Source organism: Ochlerotatus camptorhynchus, unplaced genomic scaffold (assembly GCF_037179485.1).
Source record: "Ochlerotatus camptorhynchus isolate MF236.1 unplaced genomic scaffold, CSIRO-AGI_Acam_v1.1 ptg000230l, whole genome shotgun sequence".
NCBI lineage: Eukaryota > Metazoa > Arthropoda > Insecta > Diptera > Culicidae > Ochlerotatus > Ochlerotatus camptorhynchus.
In genome coordinates, this window is record NW_027040720.1 from 776,289 (window position 1) to 803,188 (window position 26,900).

The 26,900-nt window shown below is 46.5% G+C and overlaps 2 protein-coding genes across 2 annotated transcripts; one reads left to right on the forward strand and one right to left on the reverse strand.

The window, feature by feature from the left end:
- Positions 1-295: 295 nt before the first annotated feature.
- Positions 296-25,000, forward strand: Prp39 (pre-mRNA processing factor 39). Its single transcript, XM_065225497.1, has 8 exons — positions 296-371; positions 676-833; positions 1,073-2,222; positions 9,314-9,423; positions 9,492-9,617; positions 22,476-22,750; positions 22,815-24,167; positions 24,241-25,000. Exons 1-8 carry the CDS (start codon positions 326-328, stop codon positions 24,503-24,505), a joined length of 3,483 nt encoding a protein of 1,160 aa, XP_065081569.1. The 5' UTR covers positions 296-325; the 3' UTR covers positions 24,506-25,000.
- LOC135704085 (26S proteasome non-ATPase regulatory subunit 9) lies at positions 24,888-25,877 on the reverse strand. Its single transcript, XM_065225514.1, has 3 exons — positions 25,730-25,877; positions 25,348-25,674; positions 24,888-25,289 (listed from the first exon to the last, which is right to left on the reverse strand). The coding sequence occupies exons 1-3, from the start codon at positions 25,832-25,834 to the stop codon at positions 25,062-25,064; spliced, it is 660 nt and encodes a 219-aa protein (XP_065081586.1). The 5' UTR covers positions 25,835-25,877; the 3' UTR covers positions 24,888-25,061.
- Between the last annotated feature and the right edge of the window lie 1,023 nt (positions 25,878-26,900).

Consider the following 26,900-nt stretch of genomic DNA (forward strand, 5'->3'; position numbering starts at 1 on the left):
TTGAGGTTCGCACTGACAAAAAGTTCGGTTTCGCACTGGGTTGGAACTGGTTCCAACCCCGATAATAAACGAATTCGCTATTAGTTACTGGGTAAGATTGAATGGCCGCGTTCTTCCAAACTGCTAGAGGAACCTCAAGAGGAACAGCGATGTGAGCATTTTCTTCAGTGTAGACGACCTAATGCCGCCGCCGCTCCCGCAATGACATTCAGCAATTCAGCACAGCCACCTGTCAAAAAGCAACGGCCGCCGCTGCAGCACACATCAACGCGAAAAAAGGCATCAATCGAATCGGGCGGCGGTTAACTGAGCAAAAGAAAAAAAGATGGCCAGTGTAAGTGACGAAGACGTTGCTGTTCCGGAAGAAACAGGTAATTTCCCTTGTAAAAACTAATATAAACTGCCTAAAACTATCACCGTTTTGTCGAGCACGTTTCACCGATGGCGAATATGGTGCCGATCGTTTGCAAGCGATGTTTTCCTGCGTGAAAATCAACGTTTAAAGCTATCGCTTCCAATCGTCCCTGGGACGGCTGCTCTTCCGCCATTAATTTTTGTCGCGTATGCTGTTTTTTTTTTTCTTCTCGCTCCCTTATTGCTGTTGTTGCATGGTTACGAGCGGGTGGAGGTGGTTGGTTAGTGTTTATTTTACTGATGGGTTTATGTTTTCCGCAGGTCGTAGGAGCACCCGCTCCAAAAGGGGCAAAACTCCTCAACCGGTTGCCCCGACGCCAACGCGGTCATCCCGGAGGAACAGAAAACAACCGGAACCGGAACCAGAGGAAGAGGAGGAGGCTCCTGAAGAGAAGATCCCCGCCGCTATCGTCGAAGAGGTGGGTGTTTTTTTTTTCCCGATTGTTTTTCGATGACTAATGGTTTTTGGATGATGATGGAAAATGCGAGTATTGGAGGAAGCGTGGCGTTGTTCCGTTTCCTTCTGAGAGGCGCGGGCCGCTTTCGGGTGGCTTGTGCGTCCAGGAAGACTTCGCAAGGGCCAACTGATCGAGCTGAATGATTGTGGTTACTAACAGGAGTTTGTGATCGTTGTCTAATTGAGGTTTATTTTTCCTAGGCCGCAGTGGAATCGGACGAACCGGATACTAACAGGGTCATGGAACAGCTGCAGGATTTGATTGTTCCGGTGTTGGAAGAACAGCACAAATCGACTGATGATAACAGTTCAACCAATTTGTTCGAGGAGTTCCAAGTGGACACGAAGTCGTCCTCCGATAAGGAGGAAGCTGGTGGCGCTCCGGAGGAAAGTGTCTTCATTGCGAATTTGGCAGCCGAGGAAAATGCCAACAGTCTCCCATCGGTTGTGGACGAAAATTCCGCCTCGCGACCTTCAGCTGAAGCTGCTGCTGTTGCTGTTGTGGAAGATGTAATTTCCCTCGATGATGATTCCATTCCACAAGCACCGGAAGCTCCTTCGGAAGATTTGAACGGTGATAACACCGACGAAGTGACCGGTAGCAGTGATCACGCGCTGGCTGAGAACGTGGCCAATGGGTTCGTTGAGGAAGATTCGAAGAATACGGATCTCGATGCGGAAATGGTATCGGAAGATGAACTACCGCAACCTGTGCAGCCGCAAGTTCAAGACGCGGAAGAGGTTTCTGATGATGAACTACCTGGTCCCAATCGGGCCGAGTTGCCTCCCGATGCTGAAGTCGTTTCGGAAGATGAACTGCCACAATCGACGGAGAAGCTTGTCCCGGAGCTCCCGACCGGTACGGATAATGTTTCCGATGAGGAACTGCCCGCGGCCCAGAAGGCAGATCTCCCGGAAGACACGGACAACGTCTCGGATGATGAGCTGCCAGCGGCCAAAAAAGCAGATCTGCCCGAAGATACGGACAACGTTTCGGACGAGGAACTTCCGGCTGCCAAGGAAGCAGAACTGCCAGCTGATACGGATAACGTGTCGGACGAAGAACTGCCGGAGGCAAAGAAAGCAGATCTTCCGGCCGATACGGACAATGTGTCCGATGACGAGCTGCCCGATTCGGCCAAGAAGAAGCGTAAGCTGTCGGAACAGGCGGAGGAGGGTTCCAAGAAAAAGGAAACCGATGCCAAAGCTGTCGAGAAACCGAAGGGAGCAGATGAGAAGGAAAAGAAGGAACCGTCGGCTAAGCGTAAACTGGAGAAGGACGAGGACAAAGCGGCGGACAAATCTGGAGAGGCCCCGGAGAAGAAGACCAAAGTCGACGCTGCCCCTGTCGGTAAGTAGCGTTTTGTTTTGATTTATTACGGAAGGTTTTGGTGTCGTTTTCTGAGTTCCATTGGATTGTTCTGCTTTGGAGGAATATACACTGTAGCAGACTGGAGTTGGACCGTTTTCAGATTGATGACTCCATGATTTGCTCTCACGTCTTTCAATGCTTGGGATTTTATTACGGAGATTATTTCATAAGTTGTACTTATGGAATTCATATCCAGAACAACATGTGAAAAGGGCATACAAGCTTTTTGTAAACAAACCTTTGTAGGCCCTTTTCTCACCAACCGAGGGTCGCCCACGCAAACCAGCAATATCATCGGGAAGGGGAAAGTTTCCTCTACCCGGTGATGTTAAAGGTTTGCGTTGGTGTCATATGGGTGGCGAGAAAAGGGCATAAGAAGGTTTGTTTACAAAAAGCTTGTATGCCCTTTTCACATGTTGTTCTGGATATGTGTCTTATGAAATCACACAACTATTTATTACTTACCGTGTGTCAGAAATGCTGTCAGTTTGGTCTGGAAAATCAAGGAAGCTAAGTAGAACGCTGATCTGCCAAACGATACGGACAACGTTTCGGACGAAGAACTTCCCGCTGCCAAAGAGGCATCGTATGTCCAATGGGGAAGTAAATCCTTCTTACATTCAGTAACAACGGGTCAAGAGTAGAAACATTGCTTGATGTGATCCAATCGGACGTAGTATGGTCAGTGGAAGCTGCCAACGAACAGACGAAGCCATTAATGACATTTTCATAGAACCACCACCTCTGCGACAATCTTCAAATCCATCTCGGTCGCAGGTGTTGAGTTCAAGTTCGAGTAGCAGGACTATGACGAGTTAACGCTGGATCTGGTCAAATCCAAGGTGGTCGACGAGGTGGCAAAACGTTGCTCGAGCGGCGGACTGGACTCGGTGCTCAAGACCCACGTGAAGCGGAAGCAACTTTTCCAAAGCCCAAGCACCGATGTGTGTGGACCCATGCGAACCGTGACACCCGGTGGGTGCCGTTATTTTCTCACCATGATTGACGACTTCACCCGGTTTACCGTCGTATATTTCCTGAAGCAGAAGTCCAAGGTTTCCCAGCGTATTCAAGAGTACATCAAGTTCGCCCAGGCGGAATTTGGAAAAACCCCAAAGATCATCCGTTCCAACCAGGGAGGTGAATTTCGGAGTGACGTGTTGGATGTGTTCTGCCGAGCGCAGGGGATACGTCAGCAATTTACCACCGCCTACACTCCGCAGCAGAACGGGGTTGCGGAGCGGAAGAACCGCTCACTGGTGGAAGTGGCGCGCTGCATGCTACTAGACTCCCGAATGCCGTTGAAATACTGGGCGGAAGCGGTTAACACTGCGAACTATCTACAAAACCGTTTGCCGACGAAGCCGTTGAAGAAAACGCCGTACGAGCTGTAGTATGGCACGAAGCCGGACATGAGCCACCTCCAGATGTTCGGTTCACCGGCGTACGTGTGGATCCCTGGAGAGAAGAGAAGCAAATTAGAAGCGAAATCTCGGAAGTTGCTGCTCGCTGGTTATTCCTCCCAACACAAGGCGTACCGATTCATGGATCCGAACAATGACAAGCTGACCGTCAGTCGGGTCTGCAGGTTCCTGTCATTGCACTCCGAACCTCAGAAGGGAAGTATCGTTGATTATCCATTTAGACTCCTAGAGGAACCGAAAGCTGAGGTCCCCGTTATTCCAGCAAACGTGGACGAGAGCGTGGACGTATCGGATGAGTCCGATCTACTCGGGTTTGAGACCAGCTACGACGATGTCAATGAGGAGACGTTTGTGGAAACAGAACCGCAGGAGGAGCTTGAGAAATCTGGCTATCAGGAGGAGCAAGACGTCGTCGTCGAAGTTGATGTACCAGTAGTCCGACGATCGGAGCGTACCACAGCGCAATATGTCGACGAGCCACGCACATTCGAAGAAGCAATGGCTAGCCCCGAGCGCAGCATGTGGGAGGCAGCCATGGAGGAAGAGATGAAGGCGCATGAAGAGAATTCCACATGGGATGTCATCCGTTAGCCGCCAAACAAGAAGACTATTGGCAGCAAATGGGTATTCACGAAGAAGATGGACGAGGGCGGAAACCTGATCCGCTATAAGGCCAGGCTGGTAGCGCAAGGATTCAATCAAAAATACGGAACCGACTACCGTGGGGTCTTTGCGCCAGTCGGACCCTGCTGAGTGTCGCCGCCAGACGAGGAATGCTGGTGAAGCACGTCGTCGTGAAGACGGCGTACCTACACGGAGAGCTGGAGGAGACCATTTTCATGAAGCAGCCGGTAGGATTCCATAACGGGGTTAAGGACAACGTACTGCATCTACGAAAAAAGTCTCTACGGTCTGAAGCAGGCTGGAAGGGTGTGGAATGAAAACAAATCACCGAAGTCTTGAAGCAGCTGGGCTACGTGCCATCTGAAGCAGACCCATGCCTGTTCGTAAAAACCTGGAAGAAGAAGAAGACGTTCATATTACTATATGTGGACGATATGCTGATTGTCACTAACACAGAAGCGGAATACGAAACCGTCCAGAAGCATTTAGCGGAGCACTTTACCATTACGTGCCTTGGAGACGTGCGACACTATTTGGGAATCCGAGTGACAAGATCCGGCGGACAGTTTTTCCTGAACCAACAAACCTACATCCAGAAGGTAGCCGACCGGTTCGGACAATCAAAAGCGAAAAGCTCGCCGATACCGATGGATCCCGGGTACCCGAATGTACAGCAAAAGGAGGAGGAGCCCATGCCCAAAAAAGGACGAGTTCCAGAGCCTGGTGGGTGCTCTTCTATACATCGCGGTCAACACGAGACCCGACATCGCCATAAGCGCCTCAATTCTGGGCCGCAAGGTGAGTCGACCAACGGAAGCAGACTGGACCGAAGCAAAACGGACGCTCCGGTATCTCCAGTCAACAGTGGATTGGAGCTTACGTCTAGGTTCATCCGGACCGCTGGAAGCATACGTCGATGCAGACTGGGCTGGTGACAAGACAGACCGGAAATCAAACACCGGTTTCGTCTTCTGTCTTGGAGGACCAATCAGTTGGGCAGCCCGAAAAACAACCATGCGTAACTCTTTCGTCTACCGAAGCGGAGTACGTGGCGCTTTCCGAAGCCAGCCGCGAGCTGATGTGGCTGATGAAGCTACTGAAGGACGTCGGAGAACCAATTCTGGCTCCTGTAGTTGTACACGAAGACAACCAAAGCTGTATTGCGATGCTGAAATCTGCCGGCGGTAGCAACCGAACAAAGCACATCGACACTCGCTATATTTTTGTGAAGGAGTTGGTCAACAATAGTTTGATGGACGTTTGCTATTGCCCCAGTGAACAAATGGTTGCCGATGGTCTAACAAAACCATTGGCTCGCGTCAAGATGGAGAAGATGCGCCTGAAAATTGGTCTGACCTTGACCTTGAGGAGGAGTAATCGAAGCAACTCATCGAGCTTGAGGAGGAGTGAAGGAGATCGAAGCAACTCGGTGAAATAAAGTCTAGTTTAGTCTCATGTCGGTCGTATTAACTCCCTCCTCTAAGAGTTCAGTCTCCAACTCGACACTGCGTCATTTCCGAGCATATCGAAAAACCCACAGTAAGTCCTGCAACAGTTCAAGCCGCTACAGCATGCGTCAAACCCTTGGAGCTTGAGTTTCAGTGTTCCTGTGAAGTTGCAATCAAAGAGAAGAAGCGTCAAGGTCGATTTTTCGTGGTCAAACAACAGCTCAATCTGCTTGGACTGAACCTAATTGACACGTTCAACCTCGGGTCGATGCCTATGGATGAGTTCTGCTATCGAATCAGCAACTATCCAACATTGATCAGCTCCCTCCAAGCAGCTTTTCCAGCGGCGTTCAGTGATGAACCAGGGTTGTGCTCGAAGACCAAGGTGAAGTTCACGTTGAGGGAAGTTAAATCCCCAGTGTGCCGACCGAAGTGTAGTAGATAGAGTTAGTGTGGAATAGTTAGTTAGTGAGCGTGTAGCGTGATAGACCGTATGTAAACGGAATCTGATTGGTTCGGGAATTTTGATACAGCTAGAGGTATAAATATGAGGTACCTAAGCTCGTTTTATGACGGACTGTGGAGAGAGCGGACGATCAGCAGCAAAAGGGATAGCGGCTCTAGCGGACCAACAGAGGGAGCAGCAGATTCGTGAAACCGCGACCGAGGCTGGAAACCACATGGTACTGTCGACGCGGAGTTGAACCGGCCTGAAACGGTCGATTTCTCGGAGTGGGCAGCTCCAATCGTCGTTGTTCGAAAGGCAAGTGGTGCAATCCGTATCTGCGGTGACTACTCCACTGGTTTAAACGCTGCTCTGCAGCCGCATCAGTACCCACTTCCTCTACCGAAGGACGAACTGCAAGGTCTTCAGTCAAATAGTCAAATTTCAGATGTGTTCTTGCAGGTGGAGGTGGACGAAAGTTGTCGAGAGTTGCTCACCATCAACACACATCGAGGTCTCTATCGGTACAATCGGCTTCCACCGGGAGTTAAGGCATCACCCGGAGCGTTTCAGCAGCTTGTGCATACAATGCTCGCTGGACTAAACTGCGCTTCGGGGTATCTCGATGATGTTCTGGTCGGCGGAGTCAACGAAGCGGACCATTGGAGTTCACATTCACCATCCAAGCGGAAAAGTGCTCGTTTTGGCCAGCGTTAAATCAAGTACCTGGGACACCTCATCGACGGGTCAGCGCCGACAGACATCTTTGGAGTTCGATCGTTTCTGGGAGCGATCAATTGTTACGGAAAGTTCGTCCCGAGTAGCTTCTCAAAACCGACAAGAAGTTCGTCTGGTCAGTGGAATGCGACAAGGCCTTCTCCACCTTCAAGCATATTCTCACCTCTGATTTGCTTCTGACGCACTACAACCCGCAACGCGAGATAGTGGTAGCAGCGGATGCGAAAGCCTACAGTCAGCCAGACCGTAAGGGGCTCGCGATCATCTTCGCTGTGATTAAGCTCCACAAGATACTGTTTGCTCGGAGCTTCACACTACAAACTGATCACGCTCCACTTCTTCGGGTTGAAAAATGGCATCCCAGCCTACACGGCGAACGTTGGACTCTACAGTTGCTGCTCTACGACTTCAACAATGTCTACGTGAACACGACGAAATTCGGACACGCCGATATCCTGTCCCGGGTGATCGATCAACACGTCAAGCCAGAGGAAGACTTCGTCGGAGAACGATGTAAGATCCTTTGCATTGGAAGCAGTTAACGCACTTCGTCTCAGTTTCAGGACAATACAGCACGCCAGCCGTTTCGACCCTGCAGTTAGCATTGTTTGCCACAGTTGAAGACGGCCATTTCAGAACGGATCGACCGAAGTGATTCGCTATCTACGGTTCAAAGGGGCGTGATGTTTGCGGAACGTTTAGTGATTCCGATCGGTTTCGGGATGCGTTGCCTACACCATCTCTATCGTTGTCATCCGGGCATCCAGCGCTTGACGACGATTGCGTGGTCTATCGACTCGGATATCGCTGCGCATGTCAAAGCGTCACTGTGCAGTTGCAGCCAAGAGTCCGCTCAAAGCACGCGCCGTCAGAACCAAGTTGACAACAGCCACTGCAACCATCGGAATCCTACGACGTCTCTTCGCTCGGTTCGGTATGCCAGAAACGCTAGTCAGCGACAACGGTACGCAGTTCAACCAGTGCCAATTCTGCCTCGCTCTCGTGACAACTGCTTCGTTCCATCCGTAGTCTAACGGGCAAGTCGAGCGTTTCGTGGACATCTGCAAGCGATCGGTTTCCGGATGCGTTGCATACACCATCTACATCGTGGTCATCCGGGAATCCAGCAGCAGCTTGAAGGCGATTACGCGTAGCTTCGTCTACTGGTCGTCTATCGACTCGGATATCTCTGCGCACGTCAAAGCGTCCCGTCACTGTGCAGTTGCAGCCAAGAGTCCGCTCGAAGCACCGCCGCTGTCGTGGCCATGGCAGCGTGTCCACATTGACTACGCTGGGTCTATCGAAGCAGAATACTTTCTGCTCAGCGTCGATTCGTACTCGAAGTGAGTGGAAATCGTCGGAACCAAGTCAATAACAGCCACTGCAACCATCGGAATCCTACGAAGTTCCTGCGTTCGCTTCGGTATGCCAGAAACTCAAGTCAGCGACAACGGTAGCGTTTCGTGGATCAATTCAGGAAGCATCGGACACTTTTCAATTGACCTACCGAACCTGTCAGCACCACAAAGCATATCTCCGTCCGAAGTCATGTTTGGGCGTAGAATTCGGACCAGCCTGGACTTACTCAGTCCACCAGCCGTTCGGGAAGCGACCGCTCAACCAGATTCAAGATCGTTCAGTAAAAGGTGACCTAGTCTACGTTAAGGGGCACTCTAACAATTCGTGGAGATGGGTATCAGGAGTGATTCTGAAGCGAGTGGGACAGGTGGTGTTCAACGCACATCAACCAGCTGATCGCCGACAGTAAGTCAACGTCTGGTTCAATTCCGTCCATGGCAGACAAGCAACAATTGCCTCTGGACTTCTTACTACGAGCCTGGAACCTGCCAGCCACAACCACTAGGTCCAACCACATCACCAAGATTATCAGGCACAAATGGTTGCAAATTTTCTCAGAAATCTCCCCTTAAGTGCAAGATTACGCTACAAGGGATTTAAAAACAAATATATTTCTAGATAGAGCTGGCATTAGGGCGAAACATCTTTAGCAAACAATGACTTCTCTCGATGATCTCTAGAAAGCCAAGGCTCGCTCACTCAAATCAACGTCACCATCTGATAGGGGACGACTTCCCCTTCCCGTTGGTTATGTTGGTTTGCGTGGACGTGCCTTGAGTTTCGAGAAATCATCGAGAGAAGTCATAGCTGTCAAAAGCTGTTACGCCCTACTCTATCAAGATTTGTGTGTGAACAAGGATTCATATCAAAACAACACCGCCCAAAACAAAAATTGAAGCGCATGCAATCTTTCATAATTATGGCAATGACCAGCTCACGAGATGAACTAGCCAACGATCTAAAAATCTCGCTAATAAAGCTATTTAAAAAAAAAACAATGAACAGCTCGTATTTTGTCTTACCTCTTTGCAGAGCCGGAAAAGAAGAAATTGCCAGATTTGGACAAATACTGGAAGGCAGTCAATGATGATTCAACGGATTTCACCGCTTGGACCTATCTTCTTCAATACGTTGATCAAGAGGTAAAAACTAGGAACCACTTTCCTGGCCTTCCATTTTTGACCTTACTAACATGCCACCCATTCCGCAGAACGACATCGAAGCCGCCCGGGAGGCGTACGATGCCTTCCTGGCTCACTATCCGTACTGCTATGGCTACTGGCGGAAGTACGCCGACTACGAGAAGCGCAAGGGCAGCAAGCGCAAGTGCGAGGAGGTAAGTGGCCATCAATTTCTAATCGGTTTTTCATTCTCGTATTCTTTACCGTTGGACGTGTAAGCGCCTAGAAGAGAGCCTTAGAGAGGGCACAGTTTTTCCAAATACTATCGACCTCGAACTACCATCCCCCCCCCACCCAAACATCATCTCCGCTCATTTTTCGAAACATGATACCACATCTCCATATAATTGTGTTTGAAATCCGGTTTTGCACCGCACACACTCTCTCTCTCACACACACACACACAAACACATTTACGCCCACACCCACCCGTGTCCATCCGTTTGCGCACGCGAGAGTTGGCAGCGGACCGGAAGCAGCACTGACCACTGTTGGTGATTCAGCGCACCGTGGCCCACAACGAGTGTTCCTTTAATGTACAAATGTTTCTGTGATATTATTTATCCATCATATTTGATAGTTAATTATGTGTTGTAAGAGTTGCCTGCTGAATTGAATGGCACATTTTTTCATCGGGCGACTTGTTTTTTTCAAAACTGTTCAAGTATTGTGATTTATCTCAAAACAAAACAAAAAACGTGAGAATATACAGCAAGAGGAGAACGTTAGAACAATCATCTGGATTCGAAAGAAACTGAATATGATGTTGATTTCCGGGTATTAGTAGGTAGCCATTTCATCGTTACACAAGAAATAATGCCGGTCATAAGTTGTGCTTGTTTTTGTTTTATTTAAAAAAAATCTAAATTTCTAAAAATGTGAATCAACTTATGCACGGTGCAGATCATTTTCATTCACACATAGACTCTAGACCTGTTGTAGAATTTGTCGATAAGAGGAGGATTTTGGCTGAGTAACGCGGTCGAGCTTTTAGTTATTATTTCAAACTAGGCAGATACGTTCAGGAACGCGGACTATAATCAACAACCCCTTTGTAGGAACAGATAGGATGCATGACTAAAACCCCACATGTTGTTTGTAATTTTCCAATTTTGGTGATTATTTGTGATCGAACAGAAAGAGACAGAACAACCTCTTTGTTTTGCCTGAGCTGCATCAGTAATATGAGTATGCACTAACAATTAGAAACGAAACAAGTGTAAAATTTTGTTATTCGCTCACTGGTCCAGTTACATTTGTTGCTCTCGCATCGGTGACAGTAAGTATGGCAGATATGAAATGAATGAAGTACAAATGAAGTAAACTGTGACATGTAAATTATGTATCTTTAGAGTTAAGATAACGCTAACCCTAATCGAACATTTTTGGAAAAATCCCCTTCAACAGATTCTAGGTGGACTTCACCGCTGCAGCAGCGAGTCATGTACGACTACGACGACAGTCGATAACGTTATCCTTTTGGATTCTACGACAGTCTTCAATTAAATGAAAACATGTCTTCTTCTTCGCATCTCAAGCTTATTGCTCATCGCATATTAGCTTATTGCGTGCTATCAAATGTAGTGTTCTTAGATGCACTTCCACAGTTATTAATTGAGAGCTTTCGATGCCTGTACCATTTTTGCATTGTGTGGCAAGTACAATCATACTCTATGGCCAGGGAAGTCGAGAAATTTTCTAACCCGAAAAATTCCTATACCGGACCGGGAATCGAACCCATCTGCCTACAGCATGGTCTTGCTTTGTAGCTGCGACGTTACATTTCCAGAGGATTGGCAACTCTGCCAAACTCCAAGGGACAAACATATACAGTTGCGGTGCATTTGAGCAGAGGTTACAACCACCGTATGCAAAACAAAATGAGCAAATACGCAAACCTCCCTTTAGCGGTTGGCATTTTTGCTATCAAATTCATTACACGGCCGCTGAGACTAACTTAGTGAGAGAGTCTATTGACAAATCCAAGACTAAATCTATTGCCACTTGAAATTAATTTCAGTCGGTGTATTAGTCAGCGAATCGTTTTTCGTCGATGGATTTAGTCGGCCGACTTTGTCTGCTGTTGAAAGGGTGTCCCACATCAAATTGCATCACGGAAATAACGCTGTAGAAAATTACCTAACTGACCGATCCATTTCAAACTTTCAGACAAAATCTAACCCATTAGTAAGCTTTTGGCTTATTTATTTCATTCAACTTCAATACCATAACCGTACGCTCGCACCTTATGCTTAACTCCACTGTCATAATCCGATTTGACCTCCTTGGGATGCTTCGGTAGTGCCTGCTTCATATGAAATGAATGAAGTACCGGCATTTTTCGATGGGCCTTAGTTCCGGTGCGTACCTCTCCAGGACAACATCTTAATAGTGGCACGAAGCTAGAGATCCGGCCAGAAGATCGTAGGGCCCTCGTGTTGCTTCAACAGAGGAAGCACACGCCTCTGTAGACACTCCTAGAGGTAGATCTCCCTGTTTACAGTCCCGGTAGTCACGTTGGCTACTATTCACGGTCGCCCGGATCATTTGTACCCATGGGTGACGTATACGGTCCGTTTCAAGGGCTTTAAGGACACTCGCGGAGTCTGATAATATGGCAGTATAAGTTGCCTTTGCATTGATCGCTGCTTGATGAATAGCTATGGCCTCAGCCGAGAAGACTGAGCACATGTTTGGTAGTCGCTGGTGTATCACAAGCAGGCTTGCTGAAGTCTCACTCGCGAGTTTGAAATGAGCCGAGCGTAGCATTTTTCTGAGAAGTAGAATGCCTACTGCCAAATCATTCCACTGAGCTTCAGAGCTTGTGAGCGGAGGGGGATAAAATGAGAGTGAGGTTTACTGCCATTCATGTTCATGTTTTCTATCACACGCTCTTACTCTCACTCTGGGTGAACTCTGAGCTTCTTGCGTCGAACAAAAAAGTCATCCGGAGTCCCGAAAAGCGCACCTCACGTCAAATCATCCTCTCGCTGAAATTCACTCTCCCTCTCTCTCGAGGAGTTTTTGTTTACTTCTTCCATATTCCTGCCGCCACTCACTCAAGGTGAGGGGTGGCTAAACTCGCAGGACAAGAGTGTTTTAAAACCTCCAGTGAGTTTGAGGAGTTTCAGCAAGCCTAATCACAAGATCTCTTCCTGACACACCAACACCTACTCTGCCATTGGCCTTGGGACCATCGGTGTATATTAAATCATTACCAGCTAACGTCGTCGCTTTCATACGATTGAAAGTACTTATAACTCCAGCCTTACTTTCTCCGACTTTATAAGAACATTGAAAAGACCAGTTGACCTTCGGTTTGGAAGAGTCCCATCCTTGGACTCCGATCCGGTCTAATTCAGCTACCGGTGGGAGTTCCTGATGAGCCAGCTTCTGAAGGAGTTTGTTAGCCTCCCTTAGGAGGAACACTCCCTCCTCATCTCCGTATGTCTTTTCCATGAAGCTCAAAGCTCTCGAGCAGGTGGTTATGGCTATGATGTAATGGAAAGGTTGCACTCCAGCTTCGACACACGCTGACGACGCTGGCGTGGATGGTAGCAAACCAGAGACTATTCTTATGCAGCGATTGTAGGTTGGTCCTAGTTTCTGCATCATCTCGTCTGAAGATCGGCAGGTGAGTTCTATACCGTATAACAGTCTGCTGGTTACGATGGCCGTGGAAACTCGGAGCGCAGTATCGCGGTTATTGTGATTCCGACGGTTCGTTATCAAGCGTAATAGGCGTATTCTTGATTGACAATCTTCTCGGACCCTGTTGAAATGTTTTTGGAAGTTGAGGTGGCGGTCTAGATAGACGCCGAGAATGCGACAGCAGGTCTTGTATGGCACTGTGTTGCCTTCGATTTTGATAGGGTTTGACTCCGCCCGGTGTCGGCTGTTACAGATGTGTGTAAAGTTACTCTTGCTCGGTGACAACTCAAAACCTACAGATTTGGCCCATCTGTTAACGGCATTGACAGCTGCTTGAAGCTTTCTCCGAAGTGAAACTGGTCTATGCCCGACAACAACGAGGACGATGTCGTCAGCATAAACAAAGATATCTTTGGGAAGGTCCCCAAAGACTCCGTTCATAGACACTAGGAACAGTGTGACTGCGAGAACAGAGCCCTGGGGGACTCCAGTCTCTTCCCTTGCGATGATAGACCTATGATTCCCGATGCCGACTTGGAAGGTTCTGTTCTTAAGGAAATTCTGGACAAAGTGAATTATGTGGCCAGATAGGCCCCATTCAGATAATTGTTTTAAGACGAAGGGTGTCCATGTCCTGTTATAAGCTTTACACAAGTCCAAAGCTGCTGTGTCTACGTGCTGTTGGGCTTGTAGGGCGTCATCTAGAACTTGACCGAGGGAAGCAAAGTAGGTTCCCGTTCCGTAACCTTTACGGAAGGCATGTTGTCGGCAATCCAACAGATTGTTGTCTTGAAGGAAGTCAGTAAGTCTGCGGTTGACCATACGTTCCAGAACTTTACAAGTGCAGTTTGTCAATAAGATAGACCGGTAGTCCTTTGGATCAGTCGAGGATGATCCATTCTTTGGTATGGGAACTACCAAGCTGTGTCTCCATTGCTTTGGGAAAACATCCTGGGTCCAGTTCTGGTTCAGAAGTGAAAGAAGGATCTGCTTGCCCCTGTGTGGTAGGTGTTTCAGCAGGGCCAGCAGATTTACCATTACTGTTCGCAAGGGCAAAGCTTAACTCCAACATGGAGAAAGGTTGGTTGATCGGTAGAGAGGAGACGTCTTGTGGAATGGGAACTCTATCTAATGACGTTAAGGAGGCAGCATTGCTTCTGATGAAAAGTTGGCTATAGCCACTGATGGCCGAAAGGCTGGCAAAATATTCTGCAAGTTTATCGGCTACAACCGAGGGGTCTCTCGATAACCCGTTCTCATGTCTGATGGCTATTCCTTTTGTTCTCCTTTTTCCGCTTAGGGAGTTTACCCTACTCCACAGTTCGGTAGTAGACTGGTTACTATTGATCCCATCGATGAAATCTTCTCAATTCCTGCGTTTGGCATCTGTGATGATTTGTCTGCATTTATTTCTCTTTGACCGATATTCTGCTATCATTCTTCCTTTTTCTGGATGATCAGGCGGAAGTCTCTTCACTGCTCTCATTGCCTTCCGTCGTTTGCTTCATCCAGTTTCTGTTGTTGGTCCATGTTGGTGATGGAGCATTTCCCTAAATCGTTCGTATAGAGTTGTGTAGGTTCGTTGCTTGTTTGTTGGTGTCGATTACTTTTCTCTTCGTTGTCGATATTGCTTTTTTCAACGTTGGATAAAATATTAGCCATCGCGCGATGAGTTGGAGATAGCCTGGTTTGTAGTGGTATCGACGAAGAACGAAATTCAGCTGGCGGTTTAAGACTGCATCTCAGGATCATCATCCGACGGGCCATGTAGGATGTCCGGTGGAAGGTGACGGTTGTCACTGACGTTTGCAGATCTTATTTTGAGGTTGGTTAACTTTAGGATCGATTGGCGAACGCAAGCGTTTAGACGATCTGCTTCTCGGTTTCTCGTTTCTCTTGTGGCCACGGTTACGGCTACGGCTGCGGCTGCGACTCTTCCGGGGCTTATTTTGTTTCTGTTGTTGCTGTTGTTGAAAGTCTTTGTTGTTGGCCTTGCTGGAATGACCGGACTCTACTGCAGCCTGAGGTGCTGGAAGTCCGACGGATTCAGCATCCCTTCCGGTTTCCTTGAGCAAGGTTACGTATTGCTGAGATATTTCGTTAAGCTGGCTCTTCGTCGTTCTGTACAGATTTTTGTACATGTTCTGGTCATGCTGAAGTCGGTCCGTGATAACTTGCTGGTCTTGTAGCTTTTTATTCCATTCGTCTTTTGTTCCTCCATTTCCTTATCCTTTTTGTTTAAGCGCTCATCCATTTCCGCCAACCTCTTCAGGATTTCCTGATTTTCGTTACTATTGCTGATGTTACCTGCTTGTCCTGATTGTGAAGAATTGTGCCTTTGCTGGTAGATCTTCTGCCCCGCGTCATATGACAATCCCAGATCAATTCGTATTTTGGCGATTTCATTTTCGGCCACGTAAACTGGACACTTCTTACTCGATGCAGGGGGTTCAGAAGACTTGCATTTGGGGCAATGTGGTGCATAATATGCCTTGCCCTGCTAGGATGTCTTTTACTTCCTCCTCGGTAAGATCTACCACTTCGTAGTTGTGTATTACACACTTCACATAATTGTGAATCGGATGCTCTTCGATGCTGATCGGAGTGCGATCGTACAGTTCTTTCAAAGATTTCAATTTATCTACCTGCTCTGGTCTTCTGACTTTCAGGGCGTAGCGGGTTCCTTGATTTTCGGGAAATGCACCCTCGATCAGTCCGCAACATTGCGTTACGGATAGACTAACCACAGTCGGATTTTTTGGAAGCACAGCTGGTTCAACTGGTTGTAGTCGTAGGATTGTCAGTGGGCCATGAACGTTTTGTGGGTCCATCCATTCGGGAACTTTACGTCCCCTGTATGATCCATCAATGGTATTACAACCCGTTGCTCCACCACCAGGATCCCCATCGAGGGGAAAGTCCCATCCCGACTTCATAGTCGAGATGGCATGGAAAGGTTTTCAGCAAGCGAAGTCCAGAATAGCGTCGTATAACTTCTGCGGTGGAGATGCCCTTATGTACAGCAGTCACAGCACTCTCAGTGTGATGCAGACGAATAGCAGTATGGTTTTTTTGCACACATTTTTTGCACATTGTTTGCCTTTTGTTTATCACTACCGAATAGCGCGTGAAGATTCTGAATCTAAATGCACTCTGCGCACTAAAACGAAACGCGTTGGAACACTTCTCGGGATATTCCAAAAACGATGGAAATAACTGGCAAGTATCGCAGTGAAATAAACACTATTGTATACCGCACGAACTAGAAAGTGACCAAATGCGACTGTACGTAGCAGAAGCTTTCGATTAACTGAGCTCCGGATTTGTTTTCTCCCACAAACTTCATGAAATTATCCTCAGAATGGAAATTTTCCTCTGAAGTTCACAGAAGATCTGCTCATCAGAGTTTTCACAAACATTCACATTGAATTCAAGTCAGGATTTTCTTGAACTTCTACACAAAGCTATCTCAGACTTCACATGAAATCAAAAAATCCTCAGAAATACACCTTGAAAGCAGATTGCACTTGATGTTTTTCTCAAAGATTTATAATAAAATTCTATGAGCCCTTAAAGCTGTGCAAGCAATTTGACTCCAGATTCTTGAAAATTTCTTGAAGTAAGAGAATTAACGTATTCTCATCACACTCCTCACATAGGACGTGTTTGTTTGTTTACAATTATCTGCTGCTTGCTTATCTATCCATTCCAATCGACAGAACTGTTCAAACTTGTTTGAAGGCACTTTTACAACGCTCCAAATTTCTCGGGTTAGTGCGACTATAGGGTGTCCCAGAATGTCTAAGCACGATTAAAAAAACGGAACTCTGTTTTCAGCAAATTCGATTTTTATTTCGTTTTCCATTTAGCGCTAGATTAAAAAAGGCTAAGTGCGGGTTGTGCTTAATAGGCCGAAAATGGGGTAGTTAACCCTATTATCTTAAAGTTAAACGTAGAAAATCCGAGATTCGGAGCGGATTTTTGATCTCACGCTACTCATTAGCTTCAGCACAGATACCTTTCTAACAATTTTGGATACTTTTTCCCAGTATTTCGCAAACTTTGTAACGGAATCCGCTGTCTTTACATGTTTCCGCAAATATGCTTCGGTCAGGACCCAAAAAGTTTCGATTTTCCTGGCCTGGGGACAGTTTGGCGGATTCATCTCCTTGGGTACGAATTGGACCTTGTTGGCTTTATACCAGGCTACCGTGGCATTGGAGTAATGAACCAACGCCAAATCCGGCCAAAACAGTACTGACAGCATAGCACTCAGTCAGCACGTTTATTCTTCCGTGATGGTACCCAATTCTTGTTTTGAATGACTGAGCGTACGTTTTCTATGGAAAAATGCCTCAATTACATGGTGAGTCGCCTGGTCGTGAGTGACTGAATGTTTTTGTTGGCTCTTTCATTGCTTCGTCCCAGTGGTGGCACGAGTCCTGGAGTTTAACATTTTTTCCTTAACATTTGATACTTTTTGCGATAACCATTTTGACGACACACAAAAACAAACTGGCAAGGGGCAAAAATGTCATGACATTTCTAAACTGTTTTCTGCCAGCGACAGAACATTTTCGCACAAAGAAGCAGACAAGACCGGCGGCGCGCGTGACATAAATTTATGTCGTGTAGAATTTTGCTGATTTCTGGCTAATTACTGCATTTATTTGATGTTTATTGCATGGAATTAAAAGATAAGAATGAAAACTGACCACTCATAAGCATTGATGTTAAAATTATGCGTAAATAAGGGAGTTGGTAATTTACTGTCACACGCAAGCCTGCAGCTAAAATTTCATTACAATAAACTGTTTGGAAAAATCAGGCTGCGAGATTTTATTTATTCTCTATCTCCGCTGTTCGCTTGGAATGTAGTTATAAACGGCCGCCCGTGTGCTGGCTGTTTTGTTTCGCTCTGGACGATGGTTTTTCAAAAAATGTACTGTTGCCACCTCTGCTTCGTCCTTTACCGTTTGGTACATACGGTCTGGATAGAGCAATGAATTTCACACTCAGCCTAAGCAGTCAATAATTTTACGCTCTGCTTGCGAGTGAAAGCTTGCACGATATTCCGGTCCAGATTTCAGTCAACAGGGTTCGGTTTACGTCCAGAATGTTGCTTGCCCTGGAAAGCCGAATGGGCCGGTTACTGTCTGGGTGTCGACCTGCGATGGATCGTAGCAGATTATGACGTGTCTTGCAAGCGCTCGAAGGTCAAATATCGGTCAATTCGAACTCCGAGGATACGGGCTAACCTCCTGATGGGAATAGCTGTACCATTGATACAGACGGTGAGTGTTAAGGACGGCATGATGGTGAGAGCAGATGTACACTAGTGTGCATTTTTCGGCTGAGAGTTGGAAGCCAGTCAGTGATTGCCTTTATGGTTTTGTGAGTGATCATGAGGATAATGTCGTGTCAGCGTACACAATGATGTAAATTTCCTTAGGAAGGTTAACGAAAACTCCATTCATACAAATTAAAAAAAAGGTGACCGCGATAACCCTGTGGTACGCCAGTCTCCTCTCGGAATGTTGCGGAACGGTGGTTGCCCAGAAGTACCTGAAAGGTGCGGTTTGCCAAGAAATTCTTCACGAAATCCGGATGACATCTGGCATCCATGCTCTAAGCTAAAGCTGCCAGTTCGACGTGGTGTCCACCCGAGGTAGCGTCGTCAAGGGCTTGAGCAAGTGTGGCGAAGAACGTGTTAGTACCGTGTCCGGGACGAAAGGCGTGTTGACGGTGATCAAGTAGGTCCCTGGATTCTAGAAAGTTCATCAGTCCCCTATTTACCATCCTTTCCACGATTTTGAAGGCGCAGCATGTGAGGGAGATCGGCCTGAAATCACTAGCTTGTCTGCCTGGCTTTCCTTGCTTGAGGATCGGGACCACTCCTGGTTGATTAGATCTAGAAGCTTGCGTCTTCCTTCTGGTGGTAGATTCCGGAGCAAAGGATAGCCCACCTCGTCCGGGCCCGCAGAATTTCCTTTAGCCTTTGATAAGGCTAGAGCGAGGTCGTTCACCCGGAAGGGTTCGTTTATTTTAGGCACAATTGCTTCCTCTGGAATTGGCATGCTGGGGGTGTCGAAGCAACTTTTGTTTCCTACGGAAGCGTTCTTCGTACCCTTCTATGGCTGATTGAGAGGCGAAGTATTCTCCAAGTACATCGGCAATAGTATCTGAATCGCAGGTAATTCCTCCTTCCTCCTCTTCCCACTTGAAGCATTAACCTTTCCCCACAGATCGGCTGCCGATTGGTTTGGGCTGATTCCGTTGAAAAGGTTATCCCAACTTTGGGCTTTCGCTTCCCGTATAGTTTGCCGACATTCGTTCCTTTTTACACGGTAGTGAGCCAAAGCAACCTCCTTGTCAGGGCTTTTCGTCCTGGGATGGTACTAGATCGAGGAATAGTGTCTGTTGCCGCTTGAAAAATTGAACCGATGTAGTCCGAGAGGTTGGTCGGTTCGGATTCTCTGCAGGTACCGGTGATTGCCTCTTGGTGACTTGTCCTATCTGCTTGATTGTAGATCCAGCGCTGTCTACGGGAGGCTTCGGTTGGTCTACAGTCGAGTCGGATTTCGATGGGGTGGTGGTCGCTACCCATCGGGTCTTCCATGACCTTCCATAGGATTGTTCCTGAGCTGGCGAATGACACGTCAATTGCGGATTCCCTTTGTCCACTTATGAAGGTTGTGGATCCAGCAAGATATAGCTATATAGATCAGATCAGAAAAATGGCCACAGTGATGAAAACACCCGACAAGGATTTAAAAAAAACATCGTTTGACTACATTCTGCGAAGTGTTTTGATGGGAAAATACAGTGAAATTCACGTTTAAATTTAGGTTGCCGAAAATGGTCACTGGGTGCCGAAGCCGACATTTACACCATCATAATTTTTAATTCCAGAATTTCAAAAAAACTTGTTTGCATATGCATATTCCAGATATACTGAAGATTAATCAACTATGGATCTACAAAGTTCAATATACACTGAGGCAAATAGGATTTCATAAGGCTCGACTTATGAACGACACATATGAATTACATAAGCGCGACTAACAGCTCTTATACAGACGAGTGGTCCAGACACAGGACCAATAATCTCAACGTCCATGGTTCGGCTCCAGTCTGTTCCGTTTTATTATTGTTTTACCGACATTATTTTTCATACGGCAAATCAATGAAGTTCATACCGATTTCTTGTGGCTAAAATTCTTAAGTGGTTCTTATGGAATTCTTACGTTCTTTTGTCTCAGTGTATGAATTAAAATAACGTGAAAAAATCAAATGTTTGTGTTTTAAAATGCATTCTGTTCATTGAAATATCCTTAGTTAGAAAATTATTAAATCCCTTGAGTAGGGGTAGGAGGCACATAGTGAACCGGTGGGGATGCTCACTGTACTTAAGCCTTAAATTTCCAATCGTTCAAAATAAATTAATTGGTAGTAGGTTCAATACCATATTAGTTTGTGTCGAACAATTAGAAATTTAAGACTAAACAGGATGCTCATTTTGCCCCATCTGTTCACTATGCCCCTCCCTACCCTAATAATGACTGAGACTGAGTCTACCAGATATTAAAAAAAAAAAAAACTACAAGGGACAGCCCTATGGGGTTGTGAGCAATGGTGACGTAGGACTATGTGGTCTTATATAATAAATATTACTTGTTAACTGCAGCAACAGCTTGTGTTTTGTGTAGCAATTGGAATTTGAGCGGGGTTCTCTCTGCTTATACTCTTTAGTATGACGCGCTTGACATAGATGGCCCACAGCAACTCAAAAATGCTACTGATTCCGATCAATAGCGGTGCGGCGTCAGCCTCCTTCTATGGATGCTCATGTGAGCTGCTGCTCGCTGCTTGCAGGCAGCCTTTCGTTGTGTATGGAGAACACCACCACTCACCACGCGGTTATTGAATAAACATCGTTTGGTGAGACCGGATGGAATTCAACTTTGAAATCTGTGTTAGGGAAATCGCTTTTCGTAGCAACATTTGCACATTCGTAAAATTTTCAATGGTGACATTTTGAAAAATGATAAAGTCTTAAATTTATCAGATGCGTAGAAATATATCTGATCGATTGGTAATAAAATTATTCCAATTGGTCCAGGGGCAGCTGAGTTATTAACGTTCAAAATCTTTCATAATTTTGTTACATGTTCCATTTTCGGTTTTCGCCAAGTGTACCCCCATATAGAAATCACAGACGTAGTCCTACGTCAAAAAATCAAATTCCATGAGAATTCCCGGTTTTCTAGAAGACACCCTGGCTAATACCGTGGCTTTGGTCATAAACTTTCTATTGAATCTCTCGCTTTAAAGGTTCATATCATTTATTTGGTGTGTCTTCAGAACGACTACTAATCTTCTCTAAGGTAACTTTTTAGTCACTATTTGGTCACTTCAACTAGCCCTGTTCTTCTTAGGGCCGATTTCTTCACCTCCAAACCTCCTTTATTTGTAATTAAACCAGGCTAGACTATAACTATAAGACGCTCTACATCCCGTCGATTTAAAAACTTCCTCCAGAATGGGACTGCCATTTCGGGGACAAGCATTTTTAGATGCCAGACGCTGTTTGAGCCGTACTTGCTTGGTGGATCGACGGTCTTAAAGCTATACCAACTTGCTTAAGTCCCGCCGCATCAATGGACAAGTTCCCACTGCTTGTACAGGATTGCTTATTTAAAATCTGCCACTAACCCCCGTATGGCATCCGCAATCTACTGCAGAGCTTTACTTTGGCCATTCCCCGTGATTATCACACAGTATTTTGTTCGAAGATTATTTTTTTTTAGAACAGGTCACCGCAACAGCCAAGGAGCACGGTTTGTATAAAAACAATGAAATACATGTTCACATTCGTGGTGAAAACCATTTTCACTTTTGCTAGGATGATCATCAGTGGATCGCGGAATGACCCGATTGTCCCAGAAGCGGAGAAGACCGAACCCCCCCGAAAGAGAGAGAGAATCTACCAGAAACTAGAGAGCAAATAATCACCATAAATTTGTCTGTGCTTAGGGTCAAACTATTCCACTAGTGTTTTAGGTTACTCAACATCACATACCTATGAAATGTAAATTATTCACATTATGTTAGGCTCGAAGTTAGGGACCCCAGTGACGACCAAGTTCTCGCTCTCTCTTTCTCTCTGTAAAAATACGCCGCCTCACCAAACAAACAAAAAAACAAACTTACGACCAATCTTTATCTCGTAACGTATACACAAAAAAGTATCGTTTAGGCAAAAATCTATGTAAGTGCAAGTGAGATACATTGAATATTTACAACGGAAATTCGTTTTTCCGCCATCTGGATTCTTTTCTCTCTTCCGCGGCCGCGTATAGGTCTTTGAGCGAGGTCTGAAGGCGATCCCACTGTCGGTGGATCTGTGGATCCACTATCTGACGCACGTCAAGACCAACCAGGCGGACGATGAAACGGCAATCCGGTCGCAGTTCGAGCGTGCCCTGGTCTCCTGTGGATTGGAGTTCCGATCGGATAAGCTCTGGGAGGCCTACATCAAGTGGGAGAACGAGGGCAAACGCGTGGGCCGTGTGGTGGCGCTGTACGATCGACTGCTGGCGACACCCACCCAAGGATACGCCAACCACTTGGATCAGTAAGTTGGACGGAGTTTGGGTGGTTTTAGGGGCACTAACTAACACAGGACTGTTTCGTTGCAGCTTCAAAGAAGTGGCCAACAACAATCCGGTTCATACGCTGGTCAGCAAGGAGGAATTCGTGGAACTGCGGGCATATGTGCGGGAATCCGCTCGGAAACGTAAGGAAGAGAAGGAGAAGAAACGTGCCGGGTCGCACGATAAGGGCAAAGACAAGCACGATGAACACAAACCGTCCAAGTCGTCGAAGGAGAAATCAGACAAACGGGACAAAAGTCAGGAACCGGAAGTGAAGGAATCCAAAGAGGAAAATGACAAACCGGAATCGATGGAAACGGACGAGACAAAGGTAGCGAAGCCAGCTGGGGAGGAGGTCAAGGAAGATGAAAAGGAGAACAAGGAACCGGCCGAGGAGGAAAAGACAGACGAGAAGATGGAAGTCGAACCAGAAGAGGAGAAGGAAGCAGATGATCATGTAAACAGTTCAGAGGAAGCCGACGCCATCAAGGATAGGATTATTTCCCGGCGCAAGAAGATTCACAAGGCAACGGTTGCCGCCGTTACAGATCGATGGAGCTACGAGGAAGGCATCAAGCGGCCGTATTTCCACGTTAAGCCCCTGGAGCGCTGTCAGTTGAAGAACTGGAAGGAATATCTTGACTTCGAGATAGAACTGGGAAACGAGAAGCGTATCCTGGTGCTGTTCGAGCGCTGCTTGATCGCTTGCGCTTTGTACGATGATTTCTGGCTCAAATTGATCCATTACCTGGACGCACGATCCGATGAACCGGAGATGATTCCCCGCATTCGGGATGCCTACGAACGGGCCTGCACCATTCATCACCCGGACAAACCGAGCCTCCATCTGATGTGGTCCGCTTTCGAAGAGACTCAAAATAACCCCAACAAGGGGGCGGAAATTCTGGCAAACTTGGAAAAAGTCTGCCCGAATCTGATGCAGGTTGCCTACAGGAGGATAAACCTGGAGCGACGTCGTGGCGACTACGACAAGTGCGTCCAGCTGTATCAGACATATCTGACGACGGCGAAGAACAAAACCATCGCCGGTAATGTGGTCATCAAGTATGCTAGGTTCCTCAACAAGATCAAGAAGGATCTCGATCAAGCCCATTTGGTGCTGAAGAACTACCTGGAGAAGGATCCATCGAACACGAGGGTGGCGCTACAGTTGATCGATTTGTCGCTGCAGCGGGACACGGTGGACGAGAAGGAGGTGGTGGACATCATGGATCAGTTTATGGAGCGCGACGGTCTGGAACCGGACCAAAAGGTGCTGTTTGCCCAGCGGAAAGTTGAATTCGTGGAGGATTTTGGCAGCACTGCCAAGGGTTTGCAGGAGGCACAGAAGGCACTGCAGATGATAATGGCCAAGGCGAACGAGGCCAAGAAGAAGAGGTGAGTGTTCAAGGGGGGTTTGCCGTCTCACTTGGTTGTAATGCATAACGCATATTTTGTCCACTGTTTCCAGGGAACAATCCCCGCCGAAAAAGTCATCGAAGGAAGCCGCCACCAGCAGCGCTGCGGCCAGTGCAGCTGTTGCGGCGACGTCGGCCAGCTACGCCGCCGGGGGCTATGGCTACACCGGAGCCACTCCATCGTACTACGGTGCCGCGGCCAGTCAGTATCAGTACGGGGACAGTTCGTCGTACGGCTATAGTACGTGGAATCAGCAATATTCCCAGTCGGGCTACGGAAACTACGGCCAATGGAGTGGGTACGGTAGTTACTACTAACATGGAACGCGATAGCAAGCGCGAGTACAGACGAGTAGACGTGGTTTTACAAGTATGGTTCTTTTCCTATGTTTACTTATTACAAGCTATAACTTTGTTTTATAGTAGGGTTAGCAAGCACACCTTCCTTTGTATACCTGGTATCTTATCTTGACGACAATTGTTGCGAGCACTTACGCTAGTAGGGACTGTAAAATAATGTTAGTTTCTCGCAACTCCTGCGAGGGGGGCCGCGAAGTCAGACATGATTTAATTGATTTAATATAAAACAAGAGAACAATTTAGTGGATGTGCTGTGAGTTTCGATTAATTGCACGGATTTCGAGTGAAGTTCTGGTTGGTCAGTACGCAACACATACGCGCAGAAATAAAACAGCGATAATTTTTGCTCATTTCTATAATTTTCGGGGCGCTTTGAAGCGAAAACAAAACATTGCATTGAATCTTTACAGGCAAAAAAAAAGGAAATAAAGCTACGGTTAAATCGTAAAATAACACCACCTGTTAGATTGCTCTACCGAAACGAGAAAAGAACACTCCTACCCTGGTGCTATTGCTAACGCTCCACGGAATCCATCGGAACGATGTTGCAACCGAGCAATCCTCGTCCGCTCCAGGTCTTTGGTGTGAGCACAAGATCGACCAGCTTTCCATCCCGACGAACCTTCACCGGGACTGTCTTATTCTCGCAGCTTCGAACTAGCACCGCAATTTGTGACAGATCTCGGAAATTGGAAGCATTGACGGTGCCAAACTCGATAATTTCGTCACGCAATGCAATACCCTGGAAAGAATTTCCCGTTGAGTCAAAATTTACCCTTTCAAAAATTTAACCAACTTACCGCATCCTGTGCCGGAGATCCTTCGCTAACCAAATTGACCTTAACGATCGGTTTCACCGGTCGAACCTTCCTGGATGACGACGGTCCTTCCGCTTCAGAATCAGTCTCCATCGCTAGCAGTTTGGTCGAGGCCAGGTTCTCCTGTTGCTGTGCAGCCGTCTCGGCATGGACCGTGTGTAGTCCGGATTCGATTTGCTTCATCAGTGCTTTCAAATCGTTTTGCAGGCATATTATCTGATGACGGGCCTGTCGCACCTGGTAAACGTCGATATCGCTCCGTGGAAAGCCGGAATCGTCCACCAGTGGGTCGGTCATTCCTACCTGATTCTGTTTGGTGGTTCCGGGTAAAGCATGACGATGCGTAATTTGAGCCTAAACTTACCGCTTCGAGGACTCTTCCCTGATCGCTGATCTTCTGTTCGAGTTTTTCCTTCTGCCTCATTAGTTCCAGGACCGCGTCTCGCGAAGTGGCCGAAGGGACTACCATTTTGAGATTTTAAACGAAAGATTCGCTGAAATTTCGACAAACTGCTGGAACTGGTGCAGTTGATTGGTATTATTTTTTATGTTGTGATTTTGCGAAAACAATGCACAATTTGACAGTTCTATGTTGCAGCGAAAACTTCGGTGTTGCACAAACAAAAATTAAATGAGCTACGCAACACCCGATTGCTTTACAACTTTCCCAAGTAGCAGTATTGGTACACTCTGAAAAATCTTCACGTCCGATTGACAGCTTCAATTATCTACGTGATTAATCAGATTTTCACGTACTGCTTACGTGAAATGGGGGTGAAAACTACTGGACATCTGGTAACTTTTACGTGACATTCCGTTTGGTTTAAAATGCTTTTCATGTAATTTGTATGTGGATTTTTAATGAGACTAATCGGAAGTATATATAGAACCAGTCAATATTATGCAATTTTATCGGGAAGATATAAATTTAACGTGTTTAAATTAATACTTATATCTACTCATAAAATTTCTAAAATATTGACTAATTGATTAGTATAAGGTAGAAACATAGAGGTAACTCTAAGACTACACAGAAAAAAAAGTTGTTGAATATTACATCCAAACTGCTGCAACCAGGTCAATCCATCGGTTGTGTAATATAACGTTGTACGATGTACATCGATTTTGCGAACAAAATTACATCCATTGATGTAATATTGTATCTGCTTTTTGCTATTACATCATAATTTCATACATCAGCTTGAATTACATTGATCGATATTACATTTTTTTTTGCTGTGTAGAAGGTCCCGAAATAACGTGCTCAACTTTTTGGCTCAGCTCTGGTACTCTCTTCGGTCCCAAGCTAATCGATTCACCCCTCGAAACATAGGAAACACCAATAACCCCTCATTTTATCTGTCAAACTTTCATAGCGAATCAAAACAAACATTGCGTAGTACTGGAATTTCGACTAGAATGGGGTACGTTAATCGATTTGCTTGGGACCAATAGGCTAGTCAAGTAGTGAGCCAATTTAAAATCGTTAGTTTCGTATTGATTGTTGGTAGAAACGTGTATGAGCTTTTTTTTTA